Here is a 26,393-nt window from a genome sequence, read left to right as displayed (position 1 = left end):
CCCACCTTGCTTGGCTTTCAGTGGCCACTGCAAATGACCTTTTGCAATTTTGCTCCAAAGGTCCTAAAATTGTTGGCAGGTTTTGAGCGTTTTTGAGTTCTCCGCAAGACGGGTTTGCCACCCGGCCCGGCCCGGCCCAGCCCAGAGTGTTGCGACATGTTCCACACAGCCGGTCGTAGCTAGAAAATTTCCTCTCTGCGTTCGCCTGCTTTTTGTTTTTTCTTTCTCTCACATCTAGACGTCAATGCTTTGCTGGACGATGGTGGTGTGTCTTCTCCGCGTTCCTTTCCATTCTAAGTGTCTCGGAACATTTACTTGTGGCCGCCTTCGGACTTTTACCTTGGTACTACGAGAGGCCTCTGATAACGCGGAACGTCTGTTTGGATAACGGCTCAAGCTGTCGAGAAGCCCGCCTAGAACCGATTTGAGCCACTTTATGTGCAGACTGTGGTCGAACGGGACTAATTGGTGCTCTGCTCACTCGCAGTCGGGTGGTCGAGGCCAGCGAATCAAACGCACCCTACAGCCAGAGGCGCCTTGGTATCCCTCCCCTTGCTCGGTCCCCTCCCCGCATTTTCCCCCCATCTTCACAGCTTGTCTGTGTGTATGTATGTGTGTGTGTGTGTGTGTGTGTGTGTGTGTGTGTGTGTGTGTGTCTGTGCGCGCGCACGCATGCATGCATGCATGCATGTGCATTTGGACTGAAGAGTCCGACAGAAAGTTTTAGAAGAAAAGTGAGGAGGAGGAGGAGGACCACGCTGTGTTTTGGAGGTGAAATGTGGCAGGACAGGAAGCGGCACTAGACATGTAAGTTTGTCTTGGTTACTCAACGCTTTATTTGAACAAAGATGTGTGTTGACTTTTCAACTAAAGTTTATTGGCTAGCATTAGACACCTAAGTTCCTCTTGGTTACTCAACGCTTGATTTGAACAAATATGTGTGTGGACTTTTTAACAAAATTTCATTTCATTGGCTAGCATTCTTTATTGTTTTGGCGTGTAGTATACTTTTTGGAAGTGGCGGGAGTAACTCCTAATACAGTCGCACAACTTTTTGGACTCTGAGAATGACACGCAAATGATTTAGTGATTTATTTGAAAAGCCGAAAGAACAAGAGTGTCTGATCACAACTTCTCGCCGTCCCAATAAAAGTCGCCTGACTTTATTTTTTATTTTTAAGTGTTTGTATATGGAGGGGTGAGACCTGCGTGTTATAATTAAACATTTAACAGCGGTTACATTTAATTGCCGTTGTGTTTTTGTTCAAGATTTGAGCCGAGCGTGAGGGGCGTGGCCTCATCGAATAAGCTCGCACCTAAAAATGCTTTTTTGGGGGGGGATTTGGCTGATTTCCAGTACAGGCACAGTGTGTACATGCCGATGTCGGTGTCGAATGGGCAACTGCGAGCGGCGGCTGTCAATCGCGTCTTTCTGGGGCGGGTCGTGGGCGGACAAAGATTTCTCTTGTTTGAAGGTCACCACCGCTTGTCATATTCCACTCGGGAATATTCATCAAACACGGGCGGCTAGTTTGTTATTCTAATGAGCCTCATGAATATTCAACAAGCACGCACAATAACGTCCCTGCGTCTCTCCTCAGGGTGGCGCGCTGCCGAGCGGGCGGGGCTGGGAGGCCCGCGGTCATCCTGATGTGGGCGGGGCTTCATGCGTACGGTAAGACACTCTTATGGACAAGCGCCCGATAACGTGTAGGTGGGCAATTCCAGTCCTTGAGGGCCGGTGTCCTGCATGTTTTATAGGTCTCGCTGCTGCAACACACCTGATTCAAATAATCAGGATCGTTATCCAGCTTCTGCAGACCTTGCTAATAATCTGACCATTTGAATCAGGTGTGTTGCAACAGGGTGACAGAAAACATGCAGGACAGTACCGGCCGGCCCTCGAGGAGGACCGGAATTGCCCACCCCTGGTGTAGGGGCACACAGGGACCAACTAACTTCTCGAGTAGCGTGCATTCGCACCTGTCGACACAAGCCCCGGGCACGGAATGATTCCGAATGAGCTTCGAACCCAAAACCGTTACGCGGACCTAACAACCTCGATCGTCGCTCCCAAAGTTTTTCTAGGCCCATTGCCAGATTTCCTTTGACACCACGACTCGTCACGCACGTAATCGCCAAGTGATAGGTCATCAACACATGTATCACGCTTGCATGTACAAATTTTGTTGAACTTTAAATGATAGCCAGTGTCTGAACGTTTATTTGGGCGTCCTACATCGTCACTAATCCGCCCAGACGAGCTCGAAGAATAAACTTGAACACAAATCTACTCCCTGCGCGCGCGTGCCTGTCTGTAATATATTTTCCATACCCCTCCAGCAGCCTCTGGCCAAGTACACTCGTAAAGTTCCCAGAAGTGCGCAGACACACACACACACACACACACACACGCTGCAAATTTTGTGTGTGTGTGTGTGTGTGTTGGGTGGAAAGAACATTGGCCACATTCACGCACGCACAATCGCTCTCCTCACACTCCTCGGGGAGTGTTAAGACCCGCCTACTGCGTTAGAGTTGCAAGTTTAATTTTTGAGACAGTGCCTCTGACAACATGAGGTGACATTACCCAACACGCAAAGGCATGCCCGCACGCATGCAATAACACACGTTGTTATGTTGGGAGCATTTATCCCAGCCCCTGCTGCAAATTGCTATTTTGTATTTTTGTGACCATGCACAATTTGGTGATGTCACTCTGAACGCAAGCAAGCAAGCCTTCCTCCTTGCAGCTGTTTGCTGACGCTCACTAATTCCGCGGCGCTCCACCCTCGCCTCTCCGTAAGAATCGAGGAGGATAGTGATGCTCGTTGCGACGGCGACATGACCCCTCTGAGGCCGTCCAAGCGCGTGGCGAGCTGAGGGCGACTCACCTTACATAGGTACGCGGAAGGTGAGTCGCCTCGCCCCGGCTGCCCCTGGTAGGTTGACGGAAGTCCGGCCGGTAGCCATCATAGTTTCACATCACCGGCGCGCCAAGTGGTGTCAATAATCTGCCTGCTGGAAGCGCTTTGAATGTCTGCTTGTATAGAAAGGCGCCAATGCATAATTACGATTATGATTAGCCTCTCGGACTCCTTGCGTCACCTAGAAGTGAGCGTTGCTAGCAGCAAAGTAATTCAAATGTTTGTCTAAACATGCCTTTCACAACAGGATCAATTATAAGAAGTGTCTTAACGTACACACGCGCGAGCTTAGCCTGTACCGCATTAGCATTTAGACGAGGACACTCGTGACGCGCACGCATGCACGCATACGCGCACGCGCGCCGCTAATTGTTCGTCATTTTCAGCATAAGCACGTGTAACGAATGGCACGCACACATGCCCACAAACAGCCCTGATTTGTTTTCCGATCACACTTATTTGCATGTCTGTGCGTGTGTGCACGCGCACGAAGCTTTCTTTTTTATTTTTACAGTGCATGGGAGCGTGTGGAAGTGTGCGAGGCCCAACTCCAGTTTTCTTGCGGCTTGTTTTCTCCTCTACTTCTTCTGTCATCGCTTATAGTCCTCTCTTTCTGGTTTTCTTGTCTCTGGTCTTATGATGTTCTAGTCTAATTGTGTGTTTTAGTTTTATAGTGCTGCCCATTTTAACTTCTACCCTTTTTCACGTGTGTTGTTTTTGGAATGCAACTTGTCATGCCTGTCTCCCCCCCAATACAGCTATCGGGTGCGAGTGGTCCAAGTGCGGATCTGTGTCGACGGAGTCCGAGGGCCGGCTGACATCCCCGTGTTATCCGAGCAAGTACGGCAACTCCCAGAGTTGCCAGTGGAGTCTGCGAGCGCCGCCGGGCTTCGTCGTGCAGATCTCGTTCGAGGACTTTGAGCTGGAGGAGGCGCCGGGATGTATCTACGACCGGCTCACTGTCACCACGGGCAACGGCAAGGTCAAGTTCTGCGGTCTGACGGCCGCCGGCTTGGTTCTCAACTCCAGCGGGAGCGTCATGGACCTGGATTTCACTTCTGACTTCAGCATTCAGAAAAGAGGCTTCAGGATCAGCTTCAGACACGGTAGGTCGCCACGGCAGCTCGGGAGGAGCCTCTCTTTGCATCCTCGCTTGTTTCCTCTCCCCTTGGGTAGTCGCCGTGGCTTTGAGAAATCAGAAGGTCAGCGTCGCCGGCGGCAATGTGCCGGGGGCCCGAGTGTCACCTTCCGTTGACGTGCCGACGCTGCGTCACCTGACTCTGTGCTTGGAGATGGAGCGAAGCGGGCCTCCGCAGCAGGTACGTGCGCACGGCGAATCCCACCTTTGCGGACCGGCAACAAAGGCGCAGAGGTGGCACTCGGGCTGTCCTGACGGCGCGGCGCGGCGCGCAGGTGGAGTGGATCTTCACGTACAGCGACGCCGACGGCGAGACGGCGCTGGCGCTGGGAGCGCACCAAGGCCGCGTGGAAATGGTACTGGAGGGCGTGACGTGCTCGCTGGACTCCATCGCGACGGCGGCCGACTGGACCTCCTCCATGGCGGGCTTGTGTGTGCTGTGGGCCTCGTCCAGCGGTCGCGTAGGCGTCTACTTTGACGGCAACCACTGGGCCAAGACCTGCTCCGACTCCGCCGGGCGCTCCGTTTCGGGCGGCGGCACCTTTCGCCTGGGAGGTGAGACTGTTATCTCTCGCACAGGTGTTCACAGAATCGGAGCCACCCCTTTGACGCAAATGTTAAAGAGGCCGAAACCAGACTAACTGGCTGACCTTTAAGCAGCTCTACAACTTGGGATTACAGGCTGGACCGTGTTCCGTGTAGCCCCCCCAACAAGGGGACTAACGTGCGCCGTTGTGTGACTCAGGGCCGAGCAGCTTTCGGGGCAGCGTGTACAACGTTCGCCTTTGGGACTATGCCATGACGGTGCAGCAGCTCAACGCGCTCACTTGCCACGCGGCCGGAAACGTCATCGACTGGGACAACAGCTTCTGGGACGTGCCCCCTGGCCTGGCCCGGACGGACGGCGCCCTAAGTTGCAGTGAGTCCTATCTCTTGTCTCGCTCGTTTGTCCCCACAGTGGTTTCTCTCTTGACTTCCTTGTTTTTCTTTGGTGTCTTTCCATTCTTGCATTTGTTTCACTCTCGCCAGAGTTGCTTATGTCGTTTCACTCCGATTTAGCGGGTGTGTCGCTCGCTTGTCGTTCTTTTTTTTTTTTCGCTTCCCGCTAGTTTCTCTGGCTTCTCTCCCCGACAGTTTCTCTCTTGTCCGTCCTGCTCTGGCGACACGGCGACATGGAAAATCAGGAGCGCATTCCTCTCGGCTCCGCTCGCTTCTTTGTTCCGTCCTTTGGTTCCTTGTCTTCTTTGTTTGCTTCTATGTGCGCATTCTCATTGTTGTCTTCTCTGTATATTTGTTTGCCATTTGCTTTCCAGGAACGCCTCCTTGCTTATTCCTTTGTTTCCTTGACCCCCTCTTTGGTTTGTATCTTTGAGCGCCTGTTTGTTTGCTCCTCTGCTTGCTTGCTTGCTTGCTTGCTTGCTTGCTTGCTTGCTTGCTTGCTTGCTTGCTTGCTTGCTTGCTTGCTTGCTTATTTCCCCCCGGCTGAGTGTTTTTTTTTCACGAGTTGCCTTGTTTGTTTCCTCATGACGGCTTCCGCCTCCAAATGGAAGCAGCGAGGAAAATGACTTGAACATTCCGCTGGGCCGCTAAGCTAATGGAGTCCAGCTGCTCCCTTGAATTCTCACCAGACGATGTGCCGCTTGTGTGCGGACGTGCGGACACGCACGCCAACATGTAACGTGTGTGTGTGTGTGTGTGGTCTTAAAAAGATGAAGAAAGAAATAATGTCTGTCATTTCATGCCAAAAGGTGTGTTCATTTCATGTTTGTCAAATGATCAAAAATGAAGAAAAAAAAATCCAATTACATTTCAATTGCCTTGGCCCCTTTCACTTATCGAAAGACAATGCCGAGTTGAGCCGGCTCAAGCAAGCAAAGGGCAAAGGTGACAACAGCGAGCGCACCTTTGTAAACACGCTGACTGCCACGTTGCCCTTTGAGCACCCGACGACTACCTTGTCCTTCTTTTTCCACTCAGGCGTGTCCCTGCCCAGCGACGGCTCCGTCCACGGCAAATGCGACTCCTCGCGCCCGGGATGTCCAGGTAAGAAAAAAGAAGCGGATGCCAGCAGCGTGAGCAGCCACGCTGGGGAGGGCGCTCGCTTTCACCCTTGTCCTGCGGTGCACTGGATGCCGTGTGAGCGTGCGTGCGTGCGTGCGTGCGTGCGGGCGTGCGTGCGTGCGTGCTGAATAACAGCCCACGTTGGTCATCCCACTTGTCTTGTCTCTCCCCTTGCGACATTCCCGCAGCCGCTTCCTCTCCCGCTGGCTCCACTAACACCACCCATGCTACTAATGCAACACACACACACGGTAGGTAACGCATGCACGCGCCCGGCGTCACGCCACCCCCCTGTCCTCACCTTTCACCTCTTCTGTACTACTTTTCCAGCAGATGTTGATGATCTTTTTGTTTTGCGCTTACCTCACAACTTTTCTCTCTCTCTTCTCAAGTGTAAATGGAATTTTGATTCTGGGCTCATGTGAGCAAGATTGGCAAGTCACTCGCCTACGTGCGGGCTCCAAAAGACCGATCGTGGGAATGGCTTGATGACCTCCATCCACTCTGCTTCAATGACACAATGTTGACGCAGAGTCTTTGTGGTGACCAAATGATAGTCTGTTTTTGATGGCTTTTGTTGACTTCTTCCTCCTGTGACCAGTGTATGTGCAGCGGGACAGGTATGGAAAATATGGGGTTGCGTCAGTATCGCCTGGCCCCTGGATGCGCAGCGCCCGGCCCCGCTTTGTCTCCACGCCGGCCGCAAAGACGAGTTCCGGTGGTCCGGGACGCCGACGGAAGAGGCACGCTGGTGTTTCTGGATTCCCCAAAGTACACCCTCAGGAATCACCCCACTCACGGCACGTGTCTGCTCCCCCCAAAAAAGAAGCCACAACCTCCTCCACACCAGCCCCCCCCGGGCTGCCTGCCTTCCCGCCACGATTGTCGGGTGGGCGGCGGCGGCGGCCCTTCCTGGCATTGGTCTCCACGCCGCTCAGGAAGCGTCCGGGCAGCGGTCGCTTGCCTGCCGCCGCTACGAGAGCCCAGCCTGAGCAGCGGGCCACGGCCATCATCGCTAAGCCTCTCGTGTCCCGAGCTAACGCCATCGCTGGAACAGAACGCGGAGCCCTCAGCCGGCGGGACGGAGCTTCAACCGTCCAGAGGTTTTCAAGCAGGACCGATCGCACGAGCGCCGATGACGCTTTCGCCCTGCCGCATTCACTGCCTTTTTTTCTCCACAACTCACCGCCCATAAGCTCATTGGCTCCTTTGACTGCTCCGTACATCTTAACTCCACCCTCCCGTCGTCCTGACCGCCCCGGCCAAATACGGGCCGGCATCCACGGTCCTTCCCCAGCTCCGCCGAGCGGGAGCTTCGGAAATCCTCCGGCCATTGAATCGGAAAGAGCGCCGAGAGCGCCGATCGATCGGCTGACGGCAGCATCGGGCCGAGAGCCTTCGCTTCCTCTTCCTGCGACCGGCAGGGAGGCTGCGCTTGTGCCGCGGCGAGCCACCGCTTCCTCGGGTGCTGGCCGGTCACTTGAGATGCAGGAGGCGGGGCCGGCAAGGACGACAGCCTTTCGCATTGACTCCGCCTCCTACCGACGTGGTCTGGCCATCCTCCCCAAACCTTCTCCACTTCCTCCTCTTTGGCATCACAGCCCTCCTCTTCGCCATTTGACTCCCCTTTATCATGTAACCACGCCCCTTACTGCCAGGAATTCTCCCCTCCCTCTCTTGACCCCTGGGTCTTTGGCACCGCCTCTTCCACCTTTGACTCCTCCTCTTCATACTCCTGCGATCAGCCCGCCCCCCGTACTACGCCCGCCCTCGGCGAGCGTTCCCGCCCTCACATCGGTCACGCCTCCGAGCGCCGTCTCGTCCGCCCTCCCGCCGCCGAGTCCCACCCACGCGCGGCGTCCCCATGACAACACTGCTGCGAGCCTGTGGGGGGCGTTTCCATGCAAGCACGGCCGTGAGTGGACGAGGGACAGTAGGTCCTCATGACCAATTATCATTGTAATCCTTCCAATCAAGCTTTGAATTGATTTGGCCTTTTTAGTTGGCGCTTTTCGGGTGGTGTGACAGCTGTCTGTCTTTCAACAGAATGGGCTGAATCTTTTCGCTACCGTCGACCTCGTACCGCTCCTTCTCGTCTCCTTCTCGACTGCTTGTGTAGCTGCTGTAGAATGATGCTGGTGTGACATGCGGTGGCCCAAAGCAAACTTAGCAGCAGCTGTTTTGCAACAACCCAACAACCTTGGTGGAGTTGTGAAATGTCAGTCAAGTCCAACAAATTCTTTTGTGTGCGCAGAGGCCTCATTCTACAGGCTGGCTTTGGCGGTGCACGATGGGAGCTCAACGCTGACTGGAGCAGACGTGGAAGAAGCTGTTGCCTCTTGGGTAAAGTCGCCGTTGAGCCGCCCGCCTGCGGTGGAGGCTAATGTTAGGCCTACACTAATGCCGGCCGGCTAATGCTAAGGGGAGTCCGAAGCTTTCTTCGAGTGGGGCGCCCACTTCTGTTAATGCTAGTATTTGATGTGGGCCTACGCGTACGTCTGGTGGATGCGAACATAGGCTAACGTTAGCGTGTGTATTTGTCACGTCAGCTCAATGAGACGTTCCGCAACTGGACTCGCGCCGCCTCCGTGGACTCGCTCAGGTGAGTGGAAGCTTAGCGGGGGACGAGATGTCAATGGCGCGTGCGTGGCGCACTAACCCCGACTTTTCTTCTCCTCGCACGCAGCGTCCGGCCCGGAGGTCACTCCAGGTCAAAGCTCTCTCCCGTCAGGTTAAGGGTCACGGTCACAACGTTGTTGTGCGGCGTTCACGTTGAGCCGTCGCTGTCCCGTAGCTTCCTGTGTCGCGCGCTGCTGCGCCACCGCGACATCGCCCACAACCTCTCCCGTGTCCCGGCGGAGGTGCGGGACAGAATCTCCAGTGGCGAGCCTCGCATCGGCGCCGGTCTGGAGGTTGACACGCACTCCGTTCATGTCAGCCCCTTGGGTAAGAGCGTCAAACACGCTGCCATTGACGGCTTTGAGTTCTTTCCTGATGCGTCAATCTCGTTCTGGTTCTTCTTGACTGACCTGACTGACTTTTTTTTTTTTAAAGAGTGGGTGGCATCCTGACAGAGTTCTTTTTGTGTTGTTCTTGGTGGTGGTGGTGGTGGTGGTGGTGGTGGTGGTGGTGGTGTTTTTCTCCTTCCATTGTCCTGACTGACGGGAACATAACGTTGCTGTCGTTCCTTTTCCCATCTTGCCAGAGAACTGCCCCGAAGATGAGGCGCTTCACTACCGGTGGCCCGAGAGCCTGCCCAGCGCAGCTCACTTTCTGCCCTGCTTCCCCAACAAGGAACAGAGCGCCACCCGCAGCTGGTAACAACAAATGCACGCAGGCAGGCAGGCAGGCAGGCAGGCAGGCAGGCAGGCAGGCAGGCAGGCAGGCAGGCAGGCAGGCAGGCAGGCAGGCAGGCAGGCAGGCAGGCAAGAGCCAAAAAACACTCACACAGGACATGTACCTCTGTTCAAAAGCAACAAGTCTTTACTGTCAGTTCCATACAATATTTGTTTTGACCTCTCTGCGCCATTCCAAATTTAAGCCCAGCAAGAAACAAATGATGGCCCCAGTGTCATCTTTCCAACACAATGTCACGCCCAAATTTATTCGGACACGTCTGCCCGACGACAGGTCGGTCTGCATGCTGACCTGTGGAAAGTGGAGGTTCTTGCTAGCCTGTCTCTCTTTCTCTCCTCAGCTTGATCGACTTAGACAATTTTTTGTCTTTCTGGTCACCTGCCGACTTCAGCAATTGCACAGACATCGACGGCATCCGCGTTTCGGCAGGTAGTCCCCCCCCGTTTCCCCACCCCCATCGGCGTTCCTAATCAACGGCCCGGTCTTGATTCCAGACAACGCGGCCGAGGTGGCCGTGCAGCTCGCCGCCATCACCGACAACCGTCTGTCCCGGGAAGAGGTGAGCTTGCTTTCACGCCGCCGCTGCCGCCGCCGGCCAGCTGGGCCTGACTTTGTGTGCGCAGGTGTCCAAAGTGGTGAGCAAAGTGCAGGAGCTGGTGGACGTGGCCAACATCAACACCAGCTTGGCCTCCACCGTAGTCACCATCATCTCCAATGTGATGAACAGTCCCCACAGCGCACTGGCACCCGCCTCGGACAGGTACCTCCCAACCCCGGCAGGCTGGCCCGGGTCCAGACACACAGTATTCTGGAGGACACTCGCCTCGTACCTTGGAACCCCGCTGTACCCGGCCATGTCGCGGACCCGAGTGGGCCCGCGACGGTGCCGAGCAGGCGTGTTGACGCTGACTCGTTGTCAGGGCCTTGAAGGCGGTGGACCGTCTTTTGGACAAGTTGCAGTTCGAAGGCTCCAGCGTGAGCATCGGCTCTAGGCGCCTGGCTTTGGGGGTGTCTGCTTTCAATGCGTCCGCCTTCAACGGGACGTCCTTCAGCGCCTTCATCCCCGCAAACTCCACCGACCCTCAGGTGAGACCGAGCACCCCCCCCCCACACACACATCACTATGGCGGTGTTGACAGCTTGTTGACGGCTTTGTGCTTGGCCCCGACGCCTTCAGATTGACTTTGAGTCGGAGCAAATGGACTCGCTGGCTCAAGTGGTGCTCCCGGCCTTGCTGCTGTCAGGGGTGGAGTCGTCGGCGCCGACTCGCATCAACTTCCTGTTCTTCGGCACCACCGGCCTCTTCCAGGTCACATTTCCACACTCACGAGAGGGCGTAAAAGTCAAGCGAGCGGCGTGGAGCTCTTGATTGTCACGCCCACCACGTTTTGTCTCAGCCGGAGCAAGACGGCCGTGCTCTGATCAGCTACGTGGTGGCGAGCAGCATTGTGAACCGCAGCGTCAGCAAGCTGAAGGAGCCCGTGGAGATCCGCATCTCTCATCTGGCACCTCAAGTCAGCTGCCCTCTTTCTCTTATTTCCCCCGAACGAACGAACGAACGAATGAATGAACGAACGAGTGACCGATCGACCAACCGACTGAGCGCTCATCTCATCTCTTCTCCTCCTTCCAGACCGTCCTCAGCCCTGTCTGCGTTTTCTGGGACTTCAGCATGAACGGTCAGTGATGATGATGATGATGAGGAGGAAAACTGCGTGGAGAGCCGAACTGAAAGTGCGACCATGGTGTGCTTTTGCTAGGTGGCGCCGGAGGCTGGAATGGCGACGGCTGCCGTGTGTCTGCAGAATCGGGCGTCAACAAAACCGTTTGCCTGTGTGACCACCTGACGCACTTTGGCATCCTTATGGTGAGTACTGCGCCCTGCTCACGCTTTGCCCAGTTCGAATGAAGTTGAAGTCTGTGTACCGCGCTTGCCTGAGGGCCACCGTGGCAAACGTCTCCCCTTTGGGAAGTGTGGCGTGACGGCAAGCGTTTTTGTGAAGGAACCCGATTGTTATGTTCAAAATCGGAGTCCCTTTCCTCAGCTTAGCGCTTCCGAGAGAGTCAATCCGTTTTTGACAGCCCCTTTCCTAAACTTTGCGCTTCCGATAACGGCTGGCTCAGCCATCTGTTGTTTGGTTTGTGTGGAAATCCACTCGTGAAGTGGTTTGCGCTGATGTGTTTTTTTGTTTGTCTCAGGACATTTCCGGAGTGTCTCCGCACATTGACCGGCGTAACAACCGCATCTTGACCTTCATCACCTTCATGGGCTGCGCCGTGTCAGCTGTCTTCTCGGCCGCCACACTGCTCACCTACGCCGCCTTCCAGTGAGTTGCCGAGCCCCGCCTGCCCGTAGCACACCAAGGCGGCCACGCACATTCAAACAACTGGCGGTGCTTCTTGCCCTTATTTCGGACCCGAGCGCTGCTCGGCATATGGTGGCGCGACGGGCGGTACTACGTCTAAATTGGGTCTCAGGCTGAGTATTGCGAGTCGGCGGGACGTTAGGCACCTCAAACAAGCACCTGATACCTGCGCTTTAGAGGGAAAGGCTGACGCGACTCCCCGGGACTTTGCAAGTGCAATCTCGTGAGCTCGCACTCGGCGGGCCTTCAGCCGAATGCCGATCCGCCACGTTTGACTCGAGGCTGTTGTATGGTCCCGGACTCGAGCATGCCCGCCCGTTTTGTGCAGGAAGTTGCGTCGAGATTACCCTTCCAAGATCCTGATGAATCTCAGCGCGTCGCTACTGCTCCTCAACATGAGCTTCCTGCTCAACGGTTGGCTGTCATGGCAACGGAGCGAGGCGCTGTGTCTGGCGGCTGCAGCGCTGCTTCACTACTTCCTGCTGACATCCTTCACGTGGATGGGCCTGGAGTCGGTGCACATGTACATTGCGCTGGTCAAAGTGTTCAACACCTACGTGCATCGATACATCCTCAAGTTCTGCCTGTTGGGCTGGGGTGAGTCTCTTCTGGCCTGTGCCATTTAGTCCATCGCCCTGATAAGCAGCCGCAGGCAGGCAGGCAGGCAGGCAGGCAGGCAGGCAGGGCGGCAGGCACGCACGCACGCACGCACGCACGCATGCGCTTGAATTTTGAGCTTCATTTCACATTGTGGCCTGTTTTTGAAATGAGTCAGAGGAGAATGTCACAACCCGGCACACACGTGTAGGAAATGGACTTATGGGCTGGCGTGCACTAGTCAACCTTTTCCGCGCACTCCTTCTCAGGGCTCTGAACTAAATGCTCCAATATGGCCTCGCCTTGCGTTGCCTGTCAGCCTCACCCCTCCAGCGAGGGCTGCAACACTGGCGTGCGCCGTCATTCTCTTGCGCTTACAGGCCTTCCCGCCGTGCTCGTGGCATTGGTCCTGGCCGTGGACAAGCGCTCGTACGGACCCCAGGAGTACGGCGGACACTTCGGCGGCGATGGATCGTCACAGTTGTAAGTTTGGATGGACGTGAGTCCTGTCCTCCAGAAACCCTATCCTGCCCGTTTTATAGATGTTTCCCGTATTCCAGTGGTCGTGACGGTTATCAAACCCGTCTGACGCGGGGAAAACAGGCAGGAGAGTGGCTCTCGAGGACCGGAAAGGAATTTGGATGTAATCGAGACATCGAGATAAGGCTAAGATATTGTTTGCTGGTAGGCAATGAAAATCAATTGGTGCAGTCTTGATTCATTTGTACAATTAGTTTGCGACTGATGTCGCTGAGTTAGAATACAGCCCAAGATGGGCAAACTTGTGAAAGCACAGGGAGGATGCACGAGGCGCCACCGGCTGTCCCTTAACACACATGTTCTCTCTACAGCTGCTGGATCCGGAGCGCTCTGGTGTTCTACACGGCGTGCGTGGCCTACTTCTGCCTGGTCTTTCTGCTCAACGTGGCCATGTTTATTGTGGTTATGCTGCAAATCTGTGGGCGCAACGGCAAGCGGGGAAACCGCACGCTGCGACAGGAGGTGCTGGCGCTGACGCGCCGCCGCTGACGTGCCGCCGCTGACGTGTTGCCGCCGCTGACACGCTGCCGCTCACGCACCGCCGCTGAAGCAGGCACCGCGCTCGCCTCCTTGTCAGATGCCTCGTTCCCGTGGTAACGGCGATTGTGCGGCTCTCAGGTGGTCCGCAACCTTCGCAGCGTGGTCAGCCTGACCTTCCTGCTGGGGATGACCTGGGCCTTTGCCTTCTTTGCTTGGGGCCCGGTCAGCCTGGTCTTCGTCTACCTCTTTGCCATCTTCAACTCGTTGCAAGGTGACAACACTCCACTCGGGCTGTCCCGCAGAGACTTAGATGAAAATCAAACCGGGGGGTGTCACATGACTGCAGCATGACAAGCGGGACTCACGGCTTCTTCTCCTTCTTGTGCTGAATGCACACGCAGGACTCTTCATCTTCTTTTTCCACTGCGCTCTCAAAGAGAATGTGCAGAAGCAGTGGAGACGCTCGCTTTGCTGTGCTCGCTTCAGACTCTCGGACAACTCCGGTAACCTCCGAAGCCTCGGTCGTGCCTCCGTCGTCATCATACACACCTTCACCGTACACGGAAAATGATGGAAACGTAATAGTACGCCGCGACTTTGACGTGGGTCTTTTCCTCCCTGCGTTCCAAGCAGCGTCACAGATAGGCGTGCATTGCATTTATGGGAAAACATGTCACCAATGGACGGACGGGGTGGGTGTCGGGCCTCACTTGACTTCACTGTTTTTCCAGACTGGAGCAAAACGGCAACAAACAACACTAAGAAGGCAACGTCAGAGCAGGCTGCCCAGTCCTTGTCGTCGGGCTCCTTTGGCTCCAGCACTGCCCACTGGACCTCCAAAGCCAAAATCTCACTGACGCCTCTCAGCAGCTCAGGTATGTCTCTCTCGCTGTCTCACGCTCCGTCACTCTCCCAGACACACATTTACAATGAACATGGCCGTCTTGGACTGTTGAATAAGATTCCAGTGAATTGACATCCAACGAATGGAATGAATGATCAGCTGTTTGGTGAATTAGAAACAAACCGCAACGTTCTGTGTATGTGTGACCATTTGAGAACAAATTGTACAAATGGACGGACAGACAATACAGTATGTAGTATGTATTGTGATGTTGTTTCCGATCCACGTTGAGTCCTACCTCTCTCTGTGAAGGCGAGCCGCAAAAGTTGTTTAAGTTAATCGACACTTATCGTAGACGACGGTTTCTCGCCCCAAATCTGCAAAGACGGTAATTTGCGTCTTGGCTAATGCCACGGCTGGCTGCCTAATCGCTATGCTGCTTCTACAGTACGACTACCTGCCTGCCGGAGTGAGATTTCCAACACCTCCCCAACCGATATGGAGTTGTGCTCACCCGTTTGCATCGTCTTTGTGTCGGCAGAGAAGCAAAATCAGACCGGGCCCTTTTCCTCAAAGGCGCAGCCCATCATGTCGTCTTCATCCGTCCTTCCCGTCGGCCAGATGATTGACAAGGTCAAAGGTTACTGCTCAGCGCGCTCCGACGGCTTCTAAAAGCACACACAAGCCCCCCGGCCCCGTCCAGACGACCATGGCCCACCGGAGTACCATGATGTTAGAGCAAACTGGAAGCGGCGACGTGGTGTGAGCGAGCGCCAAACAAATTCTTCAGCAGTGTCCAGCTTCTGCCTCGCTAAAACATTATGCTAAAGCAGTATGCTAAAGCATTCTGTTTGGTGCTGCCACATAGAAATAAAGAAGACAATTTTGATTTACTCAACTGTTGTCTCCATTTAGACAGTATCCAAGGCCACACCTGGCCACCACCGAGCTTTGCCCCTGACAGGGATGACAATTAGGGGAGAGAAATCAACAACTGCAAGTTGGTCTATATTCTCCTTTTTCTATGACGATGATGATAGAACTTTATTTATCCCACAGCGGTGAAATTTATTTGCCACATACATACGAGAAAATTGCCAAATATAAAAATGGATAAATAACAGACAAGGACAGAGTTAACTTGTTTAAAAGGGAGTGGGAAGAAGACTTAATTTATTTAAATATATTTTGAGTGTGCCCCATTATGTCAACGCATAACAACTGTAAGTCTACTAAACAAAACAGCGGTTGCTATATTACGGCTGCTCCGTCGTAGTCACGTGACGCGGATGTGACGTCAATGGGCAGAACTTCCACCGAAATCCAAATCTGTGGGCAGAGTTAACTTGTTTAAAAGGGAGTGGGCAGAGGATTTATTTAATTTGTTTGAATCTATTTTGAGTGTGCACCATTATGTCAATGCATAACAACTGTAAGTCTACTAAACAAAACAGCGGTTGCTATATTACGTCTGCTCAGTCGTAGTCACGTGACGCGGATGTGACGTTAATGGGCGTAACTTCCACCGAAATTCAAATCTGTGGGCAGAGTTAACTTGTTTAAAAGGGAGTGGGCAGAAGACTTATTTAATTGATTTGAATCTATTTTGAGTGTGCGCCATTATGTCAACGCATAACAATTGTAAGCCTACTATACGAAACAGCGGTTGCTATACGACGTTGCTACGTCGCGGTCACGTGATGCGGACGTGACGTCATTGGGCGGAACTTCTGCTGAAATTAAAATCCGTGGGCAGAGTTAACTTGTTTAAATGGGAGTGGGCAGAAGACGTATTTAATTGATTTAAATCTATTGTGTGCGCCATTATGTCAACGCATAATAATTGTAAGTCTACTATACAAAACAGCGGTTGCAATATGACGTCTGCCACGTTGTAGTCATGTGACGCAGAAATGACGCTAATGGGCGGGACTTCTGCCCAAATTCAAATCCGTGGGCGCGGCTTTCAACAATAGCAGCGAACGAGACACAGCGGATGGTTCAACGACGACTAACAAGAGAAATATTTTTATTTTCTGCTTGCAACTGGACCATCTAGAGCGTACACGGTAAATAGAACTCATTGTTTTTAAAAAGAAGTACTTTTGTAGCCCCGAAAAGCGAGTGAGTGTGGTGGGCGTCGAGCTCGGCGTCTGCTGCCAGCCACAAACGCCGAATTTCGACGATTCTTCCTGGTCAACGGTTATAAATGATTGCGTTGATTTAAAAAGAAAAACTTTATTTAACTCTACTTTTAACTTTGCCGTTTTAGATAAGCGGGTATTACGCGGTAATGAAGCCAGTAGGCGTGGCTTCCGCCAAAATTCAAATCCGTGGCCGCGGATGGCTGCGAATGGACGCGAGCGAGATAGCGGATACAAACACGACGATTAGCAACAGAAATATCTTTATTTTCTGCTCGCAACTGGACCGTGTAGAGCGTATACGGTAAATACAACTCATTGTTTTTAAAAGAAGTACTTTTGTAGCCCCGAAAAGCGAGTGAGTGTGGCGGGCGTCGAGCTCGGCGTCTGCTGCCAGCCACAAACGCCGAATTTCGACGATTCTTCCTGGTCAACGGTTATAAATGATTGCGTTGATTTAAAAAGAAAGACTTTATTTAACTCTACTTTTAACTTTGCCGTTTTAGATAAGCGGGTATTACGCGGTAATGAAGCCAGTAGGCGTGGCTTCCGCCAAAATTCAAATCCGTGGCCGCGGATGGCTGCGAATGGACGCGAGCGAGATAGCGGATACAAACACGACGATTAGCAACAGAAATATCTTTATTTTCTGCTCTCAACTGGACCGTCTAGAGCGTATACGGTAAATACAACTCATTGTTTTTAAAAAGAAGTACTTTTGTAGCCCCGAAAAGCGAGTGAGTGTGGCGGGCGTCGAGCTCGGCGTCTGCTGCCAGCCACAAACGCCGAATTTTGACGATTCTTCCTGGTCAACGGTTATAAATGATTGCGTTGATTTAAAAAGAAAAACTTTATTTAACTCTACTTTTAACTTTGCCGTTTTAGATAAGCGGGTATTACGCGGTAATGAAGCCAGTAGGCGTGGCTTCCGCCAAAATTCAAATCCGTGGCCGCGGATGGCTGCGAATGGACGCGAGCGAGATAGCGGATACAAACACGACGATTAGCAACAGAAATATCTTTATTTTCTGCTCTCAACTGGACCGTCTAGAGCGTATACGGTAAATACAACTCATTGTTTTTAAAAAGAAGTACTTTTGTAGCCCCGAAAAGCGAGTGAGTGTGGCGGGCGTCGAGCTCGGCGTCTGCTGCCAGCCACAAACGCCGAATTTCGACGATTCTTCCTGGTCAACGGTTATAAATGATTGCGTTGATTTAAAAAGAAAAACTTTATTTAACTCTACTTTTAACTTTGCCGTTTTAGATAAGCGGGTATTACGCGGTAATGAAGCCAGTAGGCGTGGCTTCCGCCAAAATTCAAATCCGTGGCCGCGGATGGCTGCGAATGGACGCGAGCGAGATAGCGGATACAAACACGACGATTAGCAACAGAAATATCTTTATTTTCTGCTCTCAACTGGACCGTCTAGAGCGTATACGGTAAATACAACTCATTGTGTTTAAAAATAAGTACTATTGTAGTCTCGAAAAAGCGAGTGAGTGGGGGGGCCGTCGTCGAATTCGGCGTCTGCTGCCAGCCATAGACGCCGAATTTCGACGATTCTCCCTGGTCAACGGTTGTAAATTATTGCGTTGATTAAAAATAAAACTTTATTTAACTCTACTTTTAACTTTGCCGTTTTAGATAAGCGGGTATTACGTCGCAGTAATGTGCCGTCGAAATGAAGTCAGTAAGGGAAACTCCCGCCAAGATTCAAATCCGTGGGCGCGAAATGGCCGTTAGCGCGACAGCGGATACAAACACGACGTAGTCGCGTTGCCTTATATCTTTGAATGTCTTGAGGGTAAATGTTAATGTTTAATTTCATTCCTTTAGGTTACATGGTGTTTGTTGGCTGTATGTTTTCCACTGTAAGAAGAATGAATATACACATCAGTTGGAGGCTCGCATCATTGACCAGGCGCTACAATGGTGAGTAGCCCTTCCTTCCTCCATTTATGTTAAACACCTCCTATTTCATGTCTAACAGTAATTGATTTAACACATAACCGTAAGTAAATTGTGTGTTGGCACTCTCAATTTAATATGTGTAATTATACTGCCTAATCTGTCACTGAGTATATTGTTGCAAAGTAATATAAGAAATAATCCAAGATTGTAATTCAGAATAGTTTTCAAAAGACGACCATTAGAATTATATACAAATCTGATTACCCTGAACACAAGTAATTTCTTAAATCACAAATTCTTCTATTCAAAGATTTGGTCAGACTGCTCAAATGATGCGTAACAGTAATTAATGTAACACATAACCATAAGTAAATTGAGTGTGGGCACTCTCTAGTTAACATATGTGATTATACTGCCTAATCTCTTACCGAGTATGTTGTTGCAAAGTAATATAAGAAAAGATCCGAAGTAGTAATCCAGTGTTTAATATGTTCTCTCAGGGCTCAAGTCAAAATTTGGCACCATCATGTGGTGAAATTTGGAATTGCATCACATCCAATTTTGCCTGGGAACAAACAGATTAAATAAATCTTAGTCTTAAATAAACCACCCCTTCTCAAACAAGTAAACTCTGCCCATTTTGCGCAGTAGATGTTCTGTTAATACCTAGTATTTAAACAAAGTCATAATTTAAAATACTTTGAACATTCATCCATCCATTAAACCACCGTTAGTCCACTCGCTCTTATTACAAACTCCTATCAATTTAACTAAGCGTTTAATACGTCCTATCAGGTCTCAAGTCAAGATTTGGCACCATACTTTTTTGAAATTTGCAATTGCAGCAAATCCAATTTTGCCAGGGAAGAAAAATAGTCTTACATGTTCCCATTAAATAAATTAAATAAGTCTTGCTTGTTTCCACTCCTTTTGAAAAAAGTAGTTTAAAACGAGGGCCCTTCCCTCAACCTTTAACCCTAACAAGTCCTAACCCCGCACGTCACATTGTGTTGTATCCGCGAATGTTGCTTGAGGCCAAATGTTAAAGTTTTCTTTCATTCCATTAGGTTTCACAGTGTTGGTCGGCTGTACGTTTTCCACCGTCAGAAGAATGAATATACAAATCAGTTGGAGGCTCGCATCATTGACCAGTCGCTACAATGGTGAGTACCCATTTCTTCCTCCATTTATGTTAAACACCTCCTATTTTATGTTTAACAGTAATTGATTTAACACATAACCATAAGTAAATTGAGTGTGGGCACGCTCAAGTTAACATATGCGATTATACTGCCTAATCTCTCACCAAGTATATTGTTGCAAAGTAATATAAGAAAATATCCAAAGTTGTAATTCAGAATATTTTTCAAAAGAAGGCCATTAGAATTATATACAAATGTGATTACCGTGACCATAATAACAAGCTATTTGTTAAATCACAAATTCTTCAATTCAAAGATTTGGTTAGATTATCACACTCCTCAAAGTGAAGCAAAAGTGTTTACCTAAAAAATATTCAAAAGCATATTCAAACTATGTCTAATTCAGAACATTCATGTTGCCCCCCTCGGTATTATTATCAATTTGTATCACTTCAACTAAGTGTTTAATATGTCCTATCAGGTCTCAAGTCAAAATTTGGCACCATCATGTGGTGTAATTTGGAATTGCAGCACATCCAATTTTGCCTGGGAACAAACAGATTAAATAAATCTTACTTCTTGCCAATCCTTCCCAATTTTGCCAGGGAACAAAAATAGATTAAATAAACTAAATAAGTTTTACTTCTTCCCATTAAATGAGTTTAATACGTCCTATCAGGTCCCAAGTCAAGATTTGGCACCGTACTTTGTTGAAATTTGCAATTGCAGCAAATCCTATTTTGCCTGGGAACAAAAATAGATGAAACAAACTAAATAAGCCATTAAATAAATTAAATAAGTCTTGCTTGTTCGCACTCCTTTTCGAAAAAGTAGTTGAAAACAAGGGCCCTTCCCTCAACCTTTAACCCTAACGAGCCCTAGCCCCGCACGTCACATTGTGTTGTATCTGTGAATGTTGGTTGAGGCCAAATGTTAAAGTTTTCTTTCATTCCTTTAGGTTCCTCGGTGTTGGTTGGCTGTACGTTTCCCACCGTCAGGAGAATGAATATACAAATCAGTTGGAGGCTCGCATCATTGACCAGGAGCCACAATGGTGAGTACCCATTTCTTCCTCCATTTATGTTAAACACCTCCTATTTCATGTTTAACAGTAGTTGATTTAACACTTAACCATAAGTAAATTGAGTGTGGGCACTCTCAAGTTAACATATGCGATTATACTGCCTAATCTGTCACCGAGTATATTGTTGCAAAGTAATATGAGAAAAGATCCAAAGTTGTAATTCAGAATAGTTTTCAAAAGACGACCATTAGAATTATATACAAATCTGATTACCCTGAACAGAAGTAATTTCTTAAATCACAAATTCTTCTATTCAAAGATTTGGTCAGACTGCTCAAATGATGCCTAACAGTAATTAATGTAACACATAACCATAAGTAAATTGAGTGTGGGCACTCTCTAGTTAACATATGTGATTATACTGCCTAATCTCTTACCAAGTATGTTGTTGCAAAGTAATATAAGAAAAGATCCAAAGTAGTAATCCAGTGTTTAATATCTCCTATCAGGGCTCAAGTCAAAATTTGGCACCATCATGTGGTGAAATTTGGAATTGCATCACATCCAATTTTGCCTGGGAACAAACAGATTAAATAAATCGTAGTCTTAAATAAGACACCCCTTCTCAAACAAGTAAACTCTGCCCATTTTGCGCAGTAGATGTTCTGTTAATACCTAGTATTTAAACAAAGTCATAATTTAAATTACTTTCAACATTCATTCATCCATTCAACCACCGCTAGTCCACTCGCTCTTATTACCAACTCCTGTCAATGTAACTAAGCGTTTAATACGTCCTATCAGGTCTCAAGTCAAGATTTGGCACTGTACTTTGTTGAAATTGGCAATTGCAGCAAATCCAATTTTGCCAGGGAAGAAAAATAGTCTTACATATTGCCATTAAATAAATTAAATAAGTCTTGCTTGTTCCCACTCCTTTTGAAAAAAGTAGTTTAAAACGAGGGCCCCTCCCTCAACCTTTAACCCGAACGAGCCCTAAGCCCGCACGTCACATTGTGTTGCATCTGCGAATGTTGCTTGAAGCCAAATGTTAAAGTTTTCTTCCATTCCTTTAGGTTCCATGGTGTTGGTTGGCTGTATGTTTTCCACTGTAAGAAGGATAAAAGTCCAACGGTTTGATGTTGGCGAAGACGTCTCCGGTGAGTCCTTCCCTCCTTTTTATTCATGGGAAGTCACAGACAACAATAGATAAAGTAACACATTGTTAGAGGTAACTACATTTGTCTTAAATTGGATAGATTACTTCTTCCCACACCATTTCAAACAAGTACACTGGCCATATTGTGTTTATACCTAGTATTTATACAGTCATAATTTAAATGAACAAATAAGATTCATTCACTCACCCACTCACTCATTCATTCATTCATTCAGAAGATCCAAAGTTGTGTGTGCTGTGTAATTGAGAATAGATCTCATGTTACTCCACTTGCTCATATGACCAACTTCTATCAAATTAGCTATTAATACGTCCCATCAGGTCTCAAGTCAATATTTGGGACCGTAATTTGTCGAAATTTGCAATTGCAGCAAATCCAATTTTGCCTCGGAAACAAACATATATTAAACAAACTAAATAAGTCTTCTTCCCATTTAAATAAATGAAATAAGTCTTTTCTTCCTAGTCCTTTTTAAACAAGTAAACTGGCCATTTTTTGCAGTCGTGTTTGTGTTCATACTTAATATTTATCCAAAATCATAATTGAAATGACTTCATTCATTCATTTTTGAAAATTGGAATTCCACCAAATCCATTTTTCCCATTAAACAAGTTTTACTTCTTCCGTTTAAATAAATGAAATAAGTCTTACTTCCCACTCTTTTTCAAACAAGTAAACTGCCCATTTTGTGTAGTATATTTTCTGTTTATACGTACCTAGTATTTATACAAAATCATAATGAAAATGATTTAATTAACAATTAAGTTAATGAACTTATTCAAAAGAGTTTTTAATATGTCCTATTAAGTATAATGAGATTTGTCACCATCCTTAGGTATAATTTGGATTTGCAGCAAATCAAACAGACAAACGCATTGGCCAAGTTATTTTATAAGAGCATGTGGGGTGATGTGATGTCTTTTGTGGGATGATGTTTTGCATTTGTGATGTCATACTCTGTTTTTTATGATGTCATATTTTTGGTTCGTTAGGTGCTAGAGGCTAGGTGCTAGAGGCTAGGTGCTAGAGGCTAAGGTCTAGGTGCTAAGGTCTAGGTGCTAAGGTCTAGGTGCTAAGGTCTAGGTGCTAAGGTCTAGGTGCTAGAGGCTAGAGGTTAGGTGCTAGAAGCTAGGTGCTAGTGGGTAATGTGGTTAGGTGCTAAGGTCTAATGTGGTTTGGTGCTAAGGTCTAACGTGGTTTGGTGATAAGGTCTACTGTGGTTTGGTGTTAAGGTCTAATGTGGTTTGGTGCTAAGGTCTAATGTGGTTTGGTGCTGAGGTCTAATGTGGTTGGGTGCTAAGGTCTAATTGTGCTAGGTGCTTAAGGTCTAATTGTTCTAGGTGCTAATGGTCTATGTGCTATGTGCTCATGGTTTAATGTGCTATGTGCTCATGGCCTAATGTGCTATGTGCTCATGGCCTAATGTGCTATGTGTTCATGGTTGAATGTGCTATGTGCTCATGGCCTAATGTGCTATGTGCTCATGGTTTAATGTGCTATGTGCTCATGGCCTAATGTGCTATGTGCTCATGGTTTAATGTGCTATGTGCTCATGGCCTAATGTGCTATGTGCTCATGGTTTGATGTGCTATGTGCTCATGGCCTAATGTGCTATGTGCTCATGGTCTAATGTGCTATTGGTGTAATGTGCTATTGGTGTAATGTGCTATTGGTGTAATGTGCTAATGGTTTAATGTGCTATGTGCTAATGGTTTAATGTGCTATGTGCTAATGGTTTAATGTGCTATGTGCTATTGGTTTTATGTGGTAATGGTTTAATGTGCTATGTGCTAATGGTTTAATGTGCTATGTGGTAATGGTTTAATGTGCTATGTGCTAATGGTTTAATGTGCTATGTGCTAATGGTTTAATGTGCTATGTGCTAATGGTTTTATGTGCTATTGGTTTAATGTGCTATGTGCTATTGGTTTAATGTGCTTAGGGTTTAATGTGCTTAGTGCTTAGGGTTTAATGTGCTTAGTGCTTAGGGTTTAATGTGCTTAGTGCTTAGGGTTTAATGTGATTAGGTCTTTATGTGCTTTGTGCTTAAGGTTTTATGTGCTTTGTGCTTAAGGTTTTATGTGCTTTGTGCTTAAGGTTTTATGTGCTTTGTGCTTAAGGTTTTATGTGCTTTGTGCTTAAGGTTTTATGTGTTTTGTGCTTAAGGTTTTATGTGCTCTGTGCTTAAGGTTTTATGTGCTTTGTGCTTAAGGTTTTATGTGCTTTGTGCTTAAGGTTTTATGTGCTGGTTAGGGTTCTTGTTGCTCTTGCTGTGCTTAGGGTTAGGCTTGCTCTTGCTGTGCTTAAGGTTGTTGTTAGGGTTTGTTGTTAGGGTTAGGTGTCTTGTTAGGTTTCTTGTTAGGTTTCTTGTTAGGTTTCTTGTTAGGTTTCTTGTTAGGGTTGCTGTGCTGAGGCTTAGGGTTAGGCTTGCTCTTGCTGTGGTTAGGGTTAGGGTTAGGGTTAGGGTTTGTGTTAGGCTCAGGCTGGCTTTTGCTGTGCTGAGGCTTAGGGTTAGGCTTGCTCTTGCTGTGGTTAGGGTTAGGGTTAGGGTTAGGGTTTGTGTTAGGCTCAGGCTGGCTTTTGCTGTGCTGAGGCTTAGGGTTAGGCTTGCTCTTGCTGTGGTTAGGGTTAGGGTTAGGGTTAGGGTTTGTGTTAGGCTCAGGCTGGCTTTTGCTGTGCTGAGGCTTAGGGTTAGGCTTGCTCTTGCTGTGGTTAGGGTTAGGGTTAGGGTTTGTGTTAGGCTCAGGCTGGCTTTTGCTGTGCTGAGGCTTAGGGTTAGGCTTGCTCTTGCTGTGGTTAGGGTTAGGGTTAGGGTTTGTGTTAGGCTCAGGCTGGCTTTTGCTGTGCTGAGGCTTAGGGTTAGGCTTGCTCTTGCTGTGGTTAGGGTTAGGGTTAGGGTTAGGGTTTGTGTTAGGCTCAGGCTGGCTTTTGCTGTGCTGAGGCTTAGGGTTAGGCTTGCTCTTGCTGTGGTTAGGGTTAGGGTTAGGGTTTGTGTTAGGCTCAGGCTGGCTTTTGCTGTGCTGAGGCTTAGGGTTAGGCTTGCTCTTGCTGTGGTTAGGGTTAGGGTTAGGGTTAGGGTTTGTGTTAGGCTCAGGCTGGCTTTTGCTGTGCTGAGGCTTAGGGTTAGGCTTGCTCTTGCTGTGGTTAGGGTTAGGGTTAGGGTTAGGGTTTGTGTTAGGCTCAGGCTGGCTTTTGCTGTGCTGAGGCTTAGGGTTAGGCTTGCTCTTGCTGTGGTTAGGGTTAGGGTTAGGGTTAGGGTTTGTGTTAGGCTCAGGCTGGCTTTTGCTGTGCTGAGGCTTAGGGTTAGGCTTGCTCTTGCTGTGGTTAGGGTTAGGGTTAGGGTTTGTGTTAGGCTCAGGCTGGCTTTTGCTGTGCTGAGGCTTAGGGTTAGGCTTGCTCTTGCTGTGGTTAGGGTTAGGGTTAGGGTTAGGGTTTGTGTTAGGCTCAGGCTGGCTTTTGCTGTGCTGAGGCTTAGGGTTAGGCTTGCTCTTGCTGTGGTTAGGGTTAGGGTTAGGGTTAGGGTTTGTGTTAGGCTCAGGCTGGCTTTTGCTGTGCTGAGGCTTAGGGTTAGGCTTGCTCTTGCTGTGGTTAGGGTTAGGGTTAGGGTTAGGGTTTGTGTTAGGCTCAGGCTGGCTTTTGCTGTGCTGAGGCTTAGGGTTAGGCTTGCTCTTGCTGTGGTTAGGGTTAGGGTTAGGGTTAGGGTTTGTGTTAGGCTCAGGCTGGCTTTTGCTGTGCTGAGGCTTAGGGTTAGGCTTGCTCTTGCTGTGGTTAGGGTTAGGGTTAGGGTTTGTGTTAGGCTCAGGCTGGCTTTTGCTGTGCTGAGGCTTAGGGTTAGGCTTGCTCTTGCTGTGGTTAGGGTTAGGGTTAGGGTTAGGGTTTGTGTTAGGCTCAGGCTGGCTTTTGCTGTGCTGAGGCTTAGGGTTAGGCTTGCTCTTGCTGTGGTTAGGGTTAGGGTTAGGGTTTGTGTTAGGCTCAGGCTGGCTTTTGCTGTGCTGAGGCTTAGGGTTAGGCTTGCTCTTGCTGTGGTTAGGGTTAGGGTTAGGGTTAGGGTTTGTGTTAGGCTCAGGCTGGCTTTTGCTGTGCTGAGGCTTAGGGTTAGGCTTGCTCTTGCTGTGGTTAGGGTTAGGGTTAGGGTTTGTGTTAGGCTCAGGCTGGCTTTTGCTGTGCTGAGGCTTAGGGTTAGGCTTGCTCTTGCTGTGGTTAGGGTTAGGGTTAGGGTTAGGGTTTGTGTTAGGCTCAGGCTGGCTTTTGCTGTGCTGAGGCTTAGGGTTAGGCTTGCTCTTGCTGTGGTTAGGGTTAGGGTTAGGGTTAGGGTTTGTGTTAGGCTCAGGCTGGCTTTTGCTGTGCTGAGGCTTAGGGTTAGGCTTGCTCTTGCTGTGGTTAGGGTTAGGGTTAGGGTTAGGGTTTGTGTTAGGCTCAGGCTGGCTTTTGCTGTGCTGAGGCTTAGGGTTAGGCTTGCTCTTGCTGTGGTTAGGGTTAGGGTTAGGGTTAGGGTTTGTGTTAGGCTCAGGCTGGCTTTTGCTGTGCTGAGGCTTAGGGTTAGGCTTGCTCTTGCTGTGGTTAGGGTTAGGGTTAGGGTTTGTGTTAGGCTCAGGCTGGCTTTTGCTGTGCTGAGGCTTAGGGTTAGGCTTGCTCTTGCTGTGGTTAGGGTTAGGGTTAGGGTTAGGGTTTGTGTTAGGC

General features: G+C 49.3%; 1 protein-coding gene and 1 long non-coding RNA gene across 3 annotated transcripts; both read left to right on the top strand.

Moving 5' to 3' along the window:
- Positions 1-96: 96 nt before the first annotated feature.
- adgrg6 (adhesion G protein-coupled receptor G6) lies at positions 97-15,203 on the top strand. The gene is made up of 30 exons (XM_088362015.1): positions 97-807; positions 1,602-1,675; positions 3,686-4,033; positions 4,104-4,246; positions 4,341-4,620; positions 4,811-4,984; positions 6,043-6,108; positions 6,315-6,377; positions 6,728-8,041; positions 8,381-8,469; positions 8,676-8,728; positions 8,813-8,836; positions 8,921-9,072; positions 9,332-9,443; positions 9,824-9,912; positions 9,978-10,042; positions 10,107-10,243; positions 10,404-10,569; positions 10,661-10,792; positions 10,881-10,997; positions 11,117-11,162; positions 11,244-11,350; positions 11,683-11,810; positions 12,178-12,446; positions 12,827-12,929; positions 13,298-13,448; positions 13,605-13,737; positions 13,868-13,969; positions 14,198-14,341; positions 14,852-15,203. Coding segments are annotated over exons 1-30 (4,914 nt in total). The 5' UTR covers positions 97-805; the 3' UTR covers positions 14,983-15,203.
- Positions 15,204-16,240: 1,037 nt separating this feature from the next.
- On the top strand, positions 16,241-24,259 carry LOC148381234 (uncharacterized). Of its 2 annotated transcripts, none has more exons than XR_015854486.1 (5): positions 16,241-16,379; positions 18,292-18,387; positions 19,434-19,529; positions 20,467-20,562; positions 21,609-24,259. It is a non-coding gene; the product is annotated as an uncharacterized LOC148381234 (long non-coding RNA). The 2 variants fall into 2 exon arrangements; XR_015854485.1 differs by lacking the exon at positions 16,241-16,379 and adding an exon at positions 17,221-17,894.
- The last annotated feature ends 2,134 nt before the right edge of the window (positions 24,260-26,393 follow it).

The sequence above is a fragment of the Syngnathus floridae genome, chromosome 19, assembly GCF_059516105.1.
Source record: "Syngnathus floridae isolate MCC-2025c chromosome 19, RoL_Sflo_1.0, whole genome shotgun sequence".
NCBI lineage: Eukaryota > Metazoa > Chordata > Actinopteri > Syngnathiformes > Syngnathidae > Syngnathus > Syngnathus floridae.
Note: the sequence above shows the minus strand (reverse complement) of the source record. Positions and strands in the feature narration are given on the sequence as shown.

Coding starts and splice junctions, on each gene's coding strand:
- adgrg6 (XM_088362015.1), top strand. Junction 4,247..4,340: donor GAAGCGGGCCTCCGCAGCAG/GTACGTGCGCAC, acceptor CGCGGCGCGCAG/GTGGAGTGGATCTTCACGTA. Junction 11,163..11,243: donor CTGGGACTTCAGCATGAACG/GTCAGTGATGAT, acceptor TGCTTTTGCTAG/GTGGCGCCGGAGGCTGGAAT.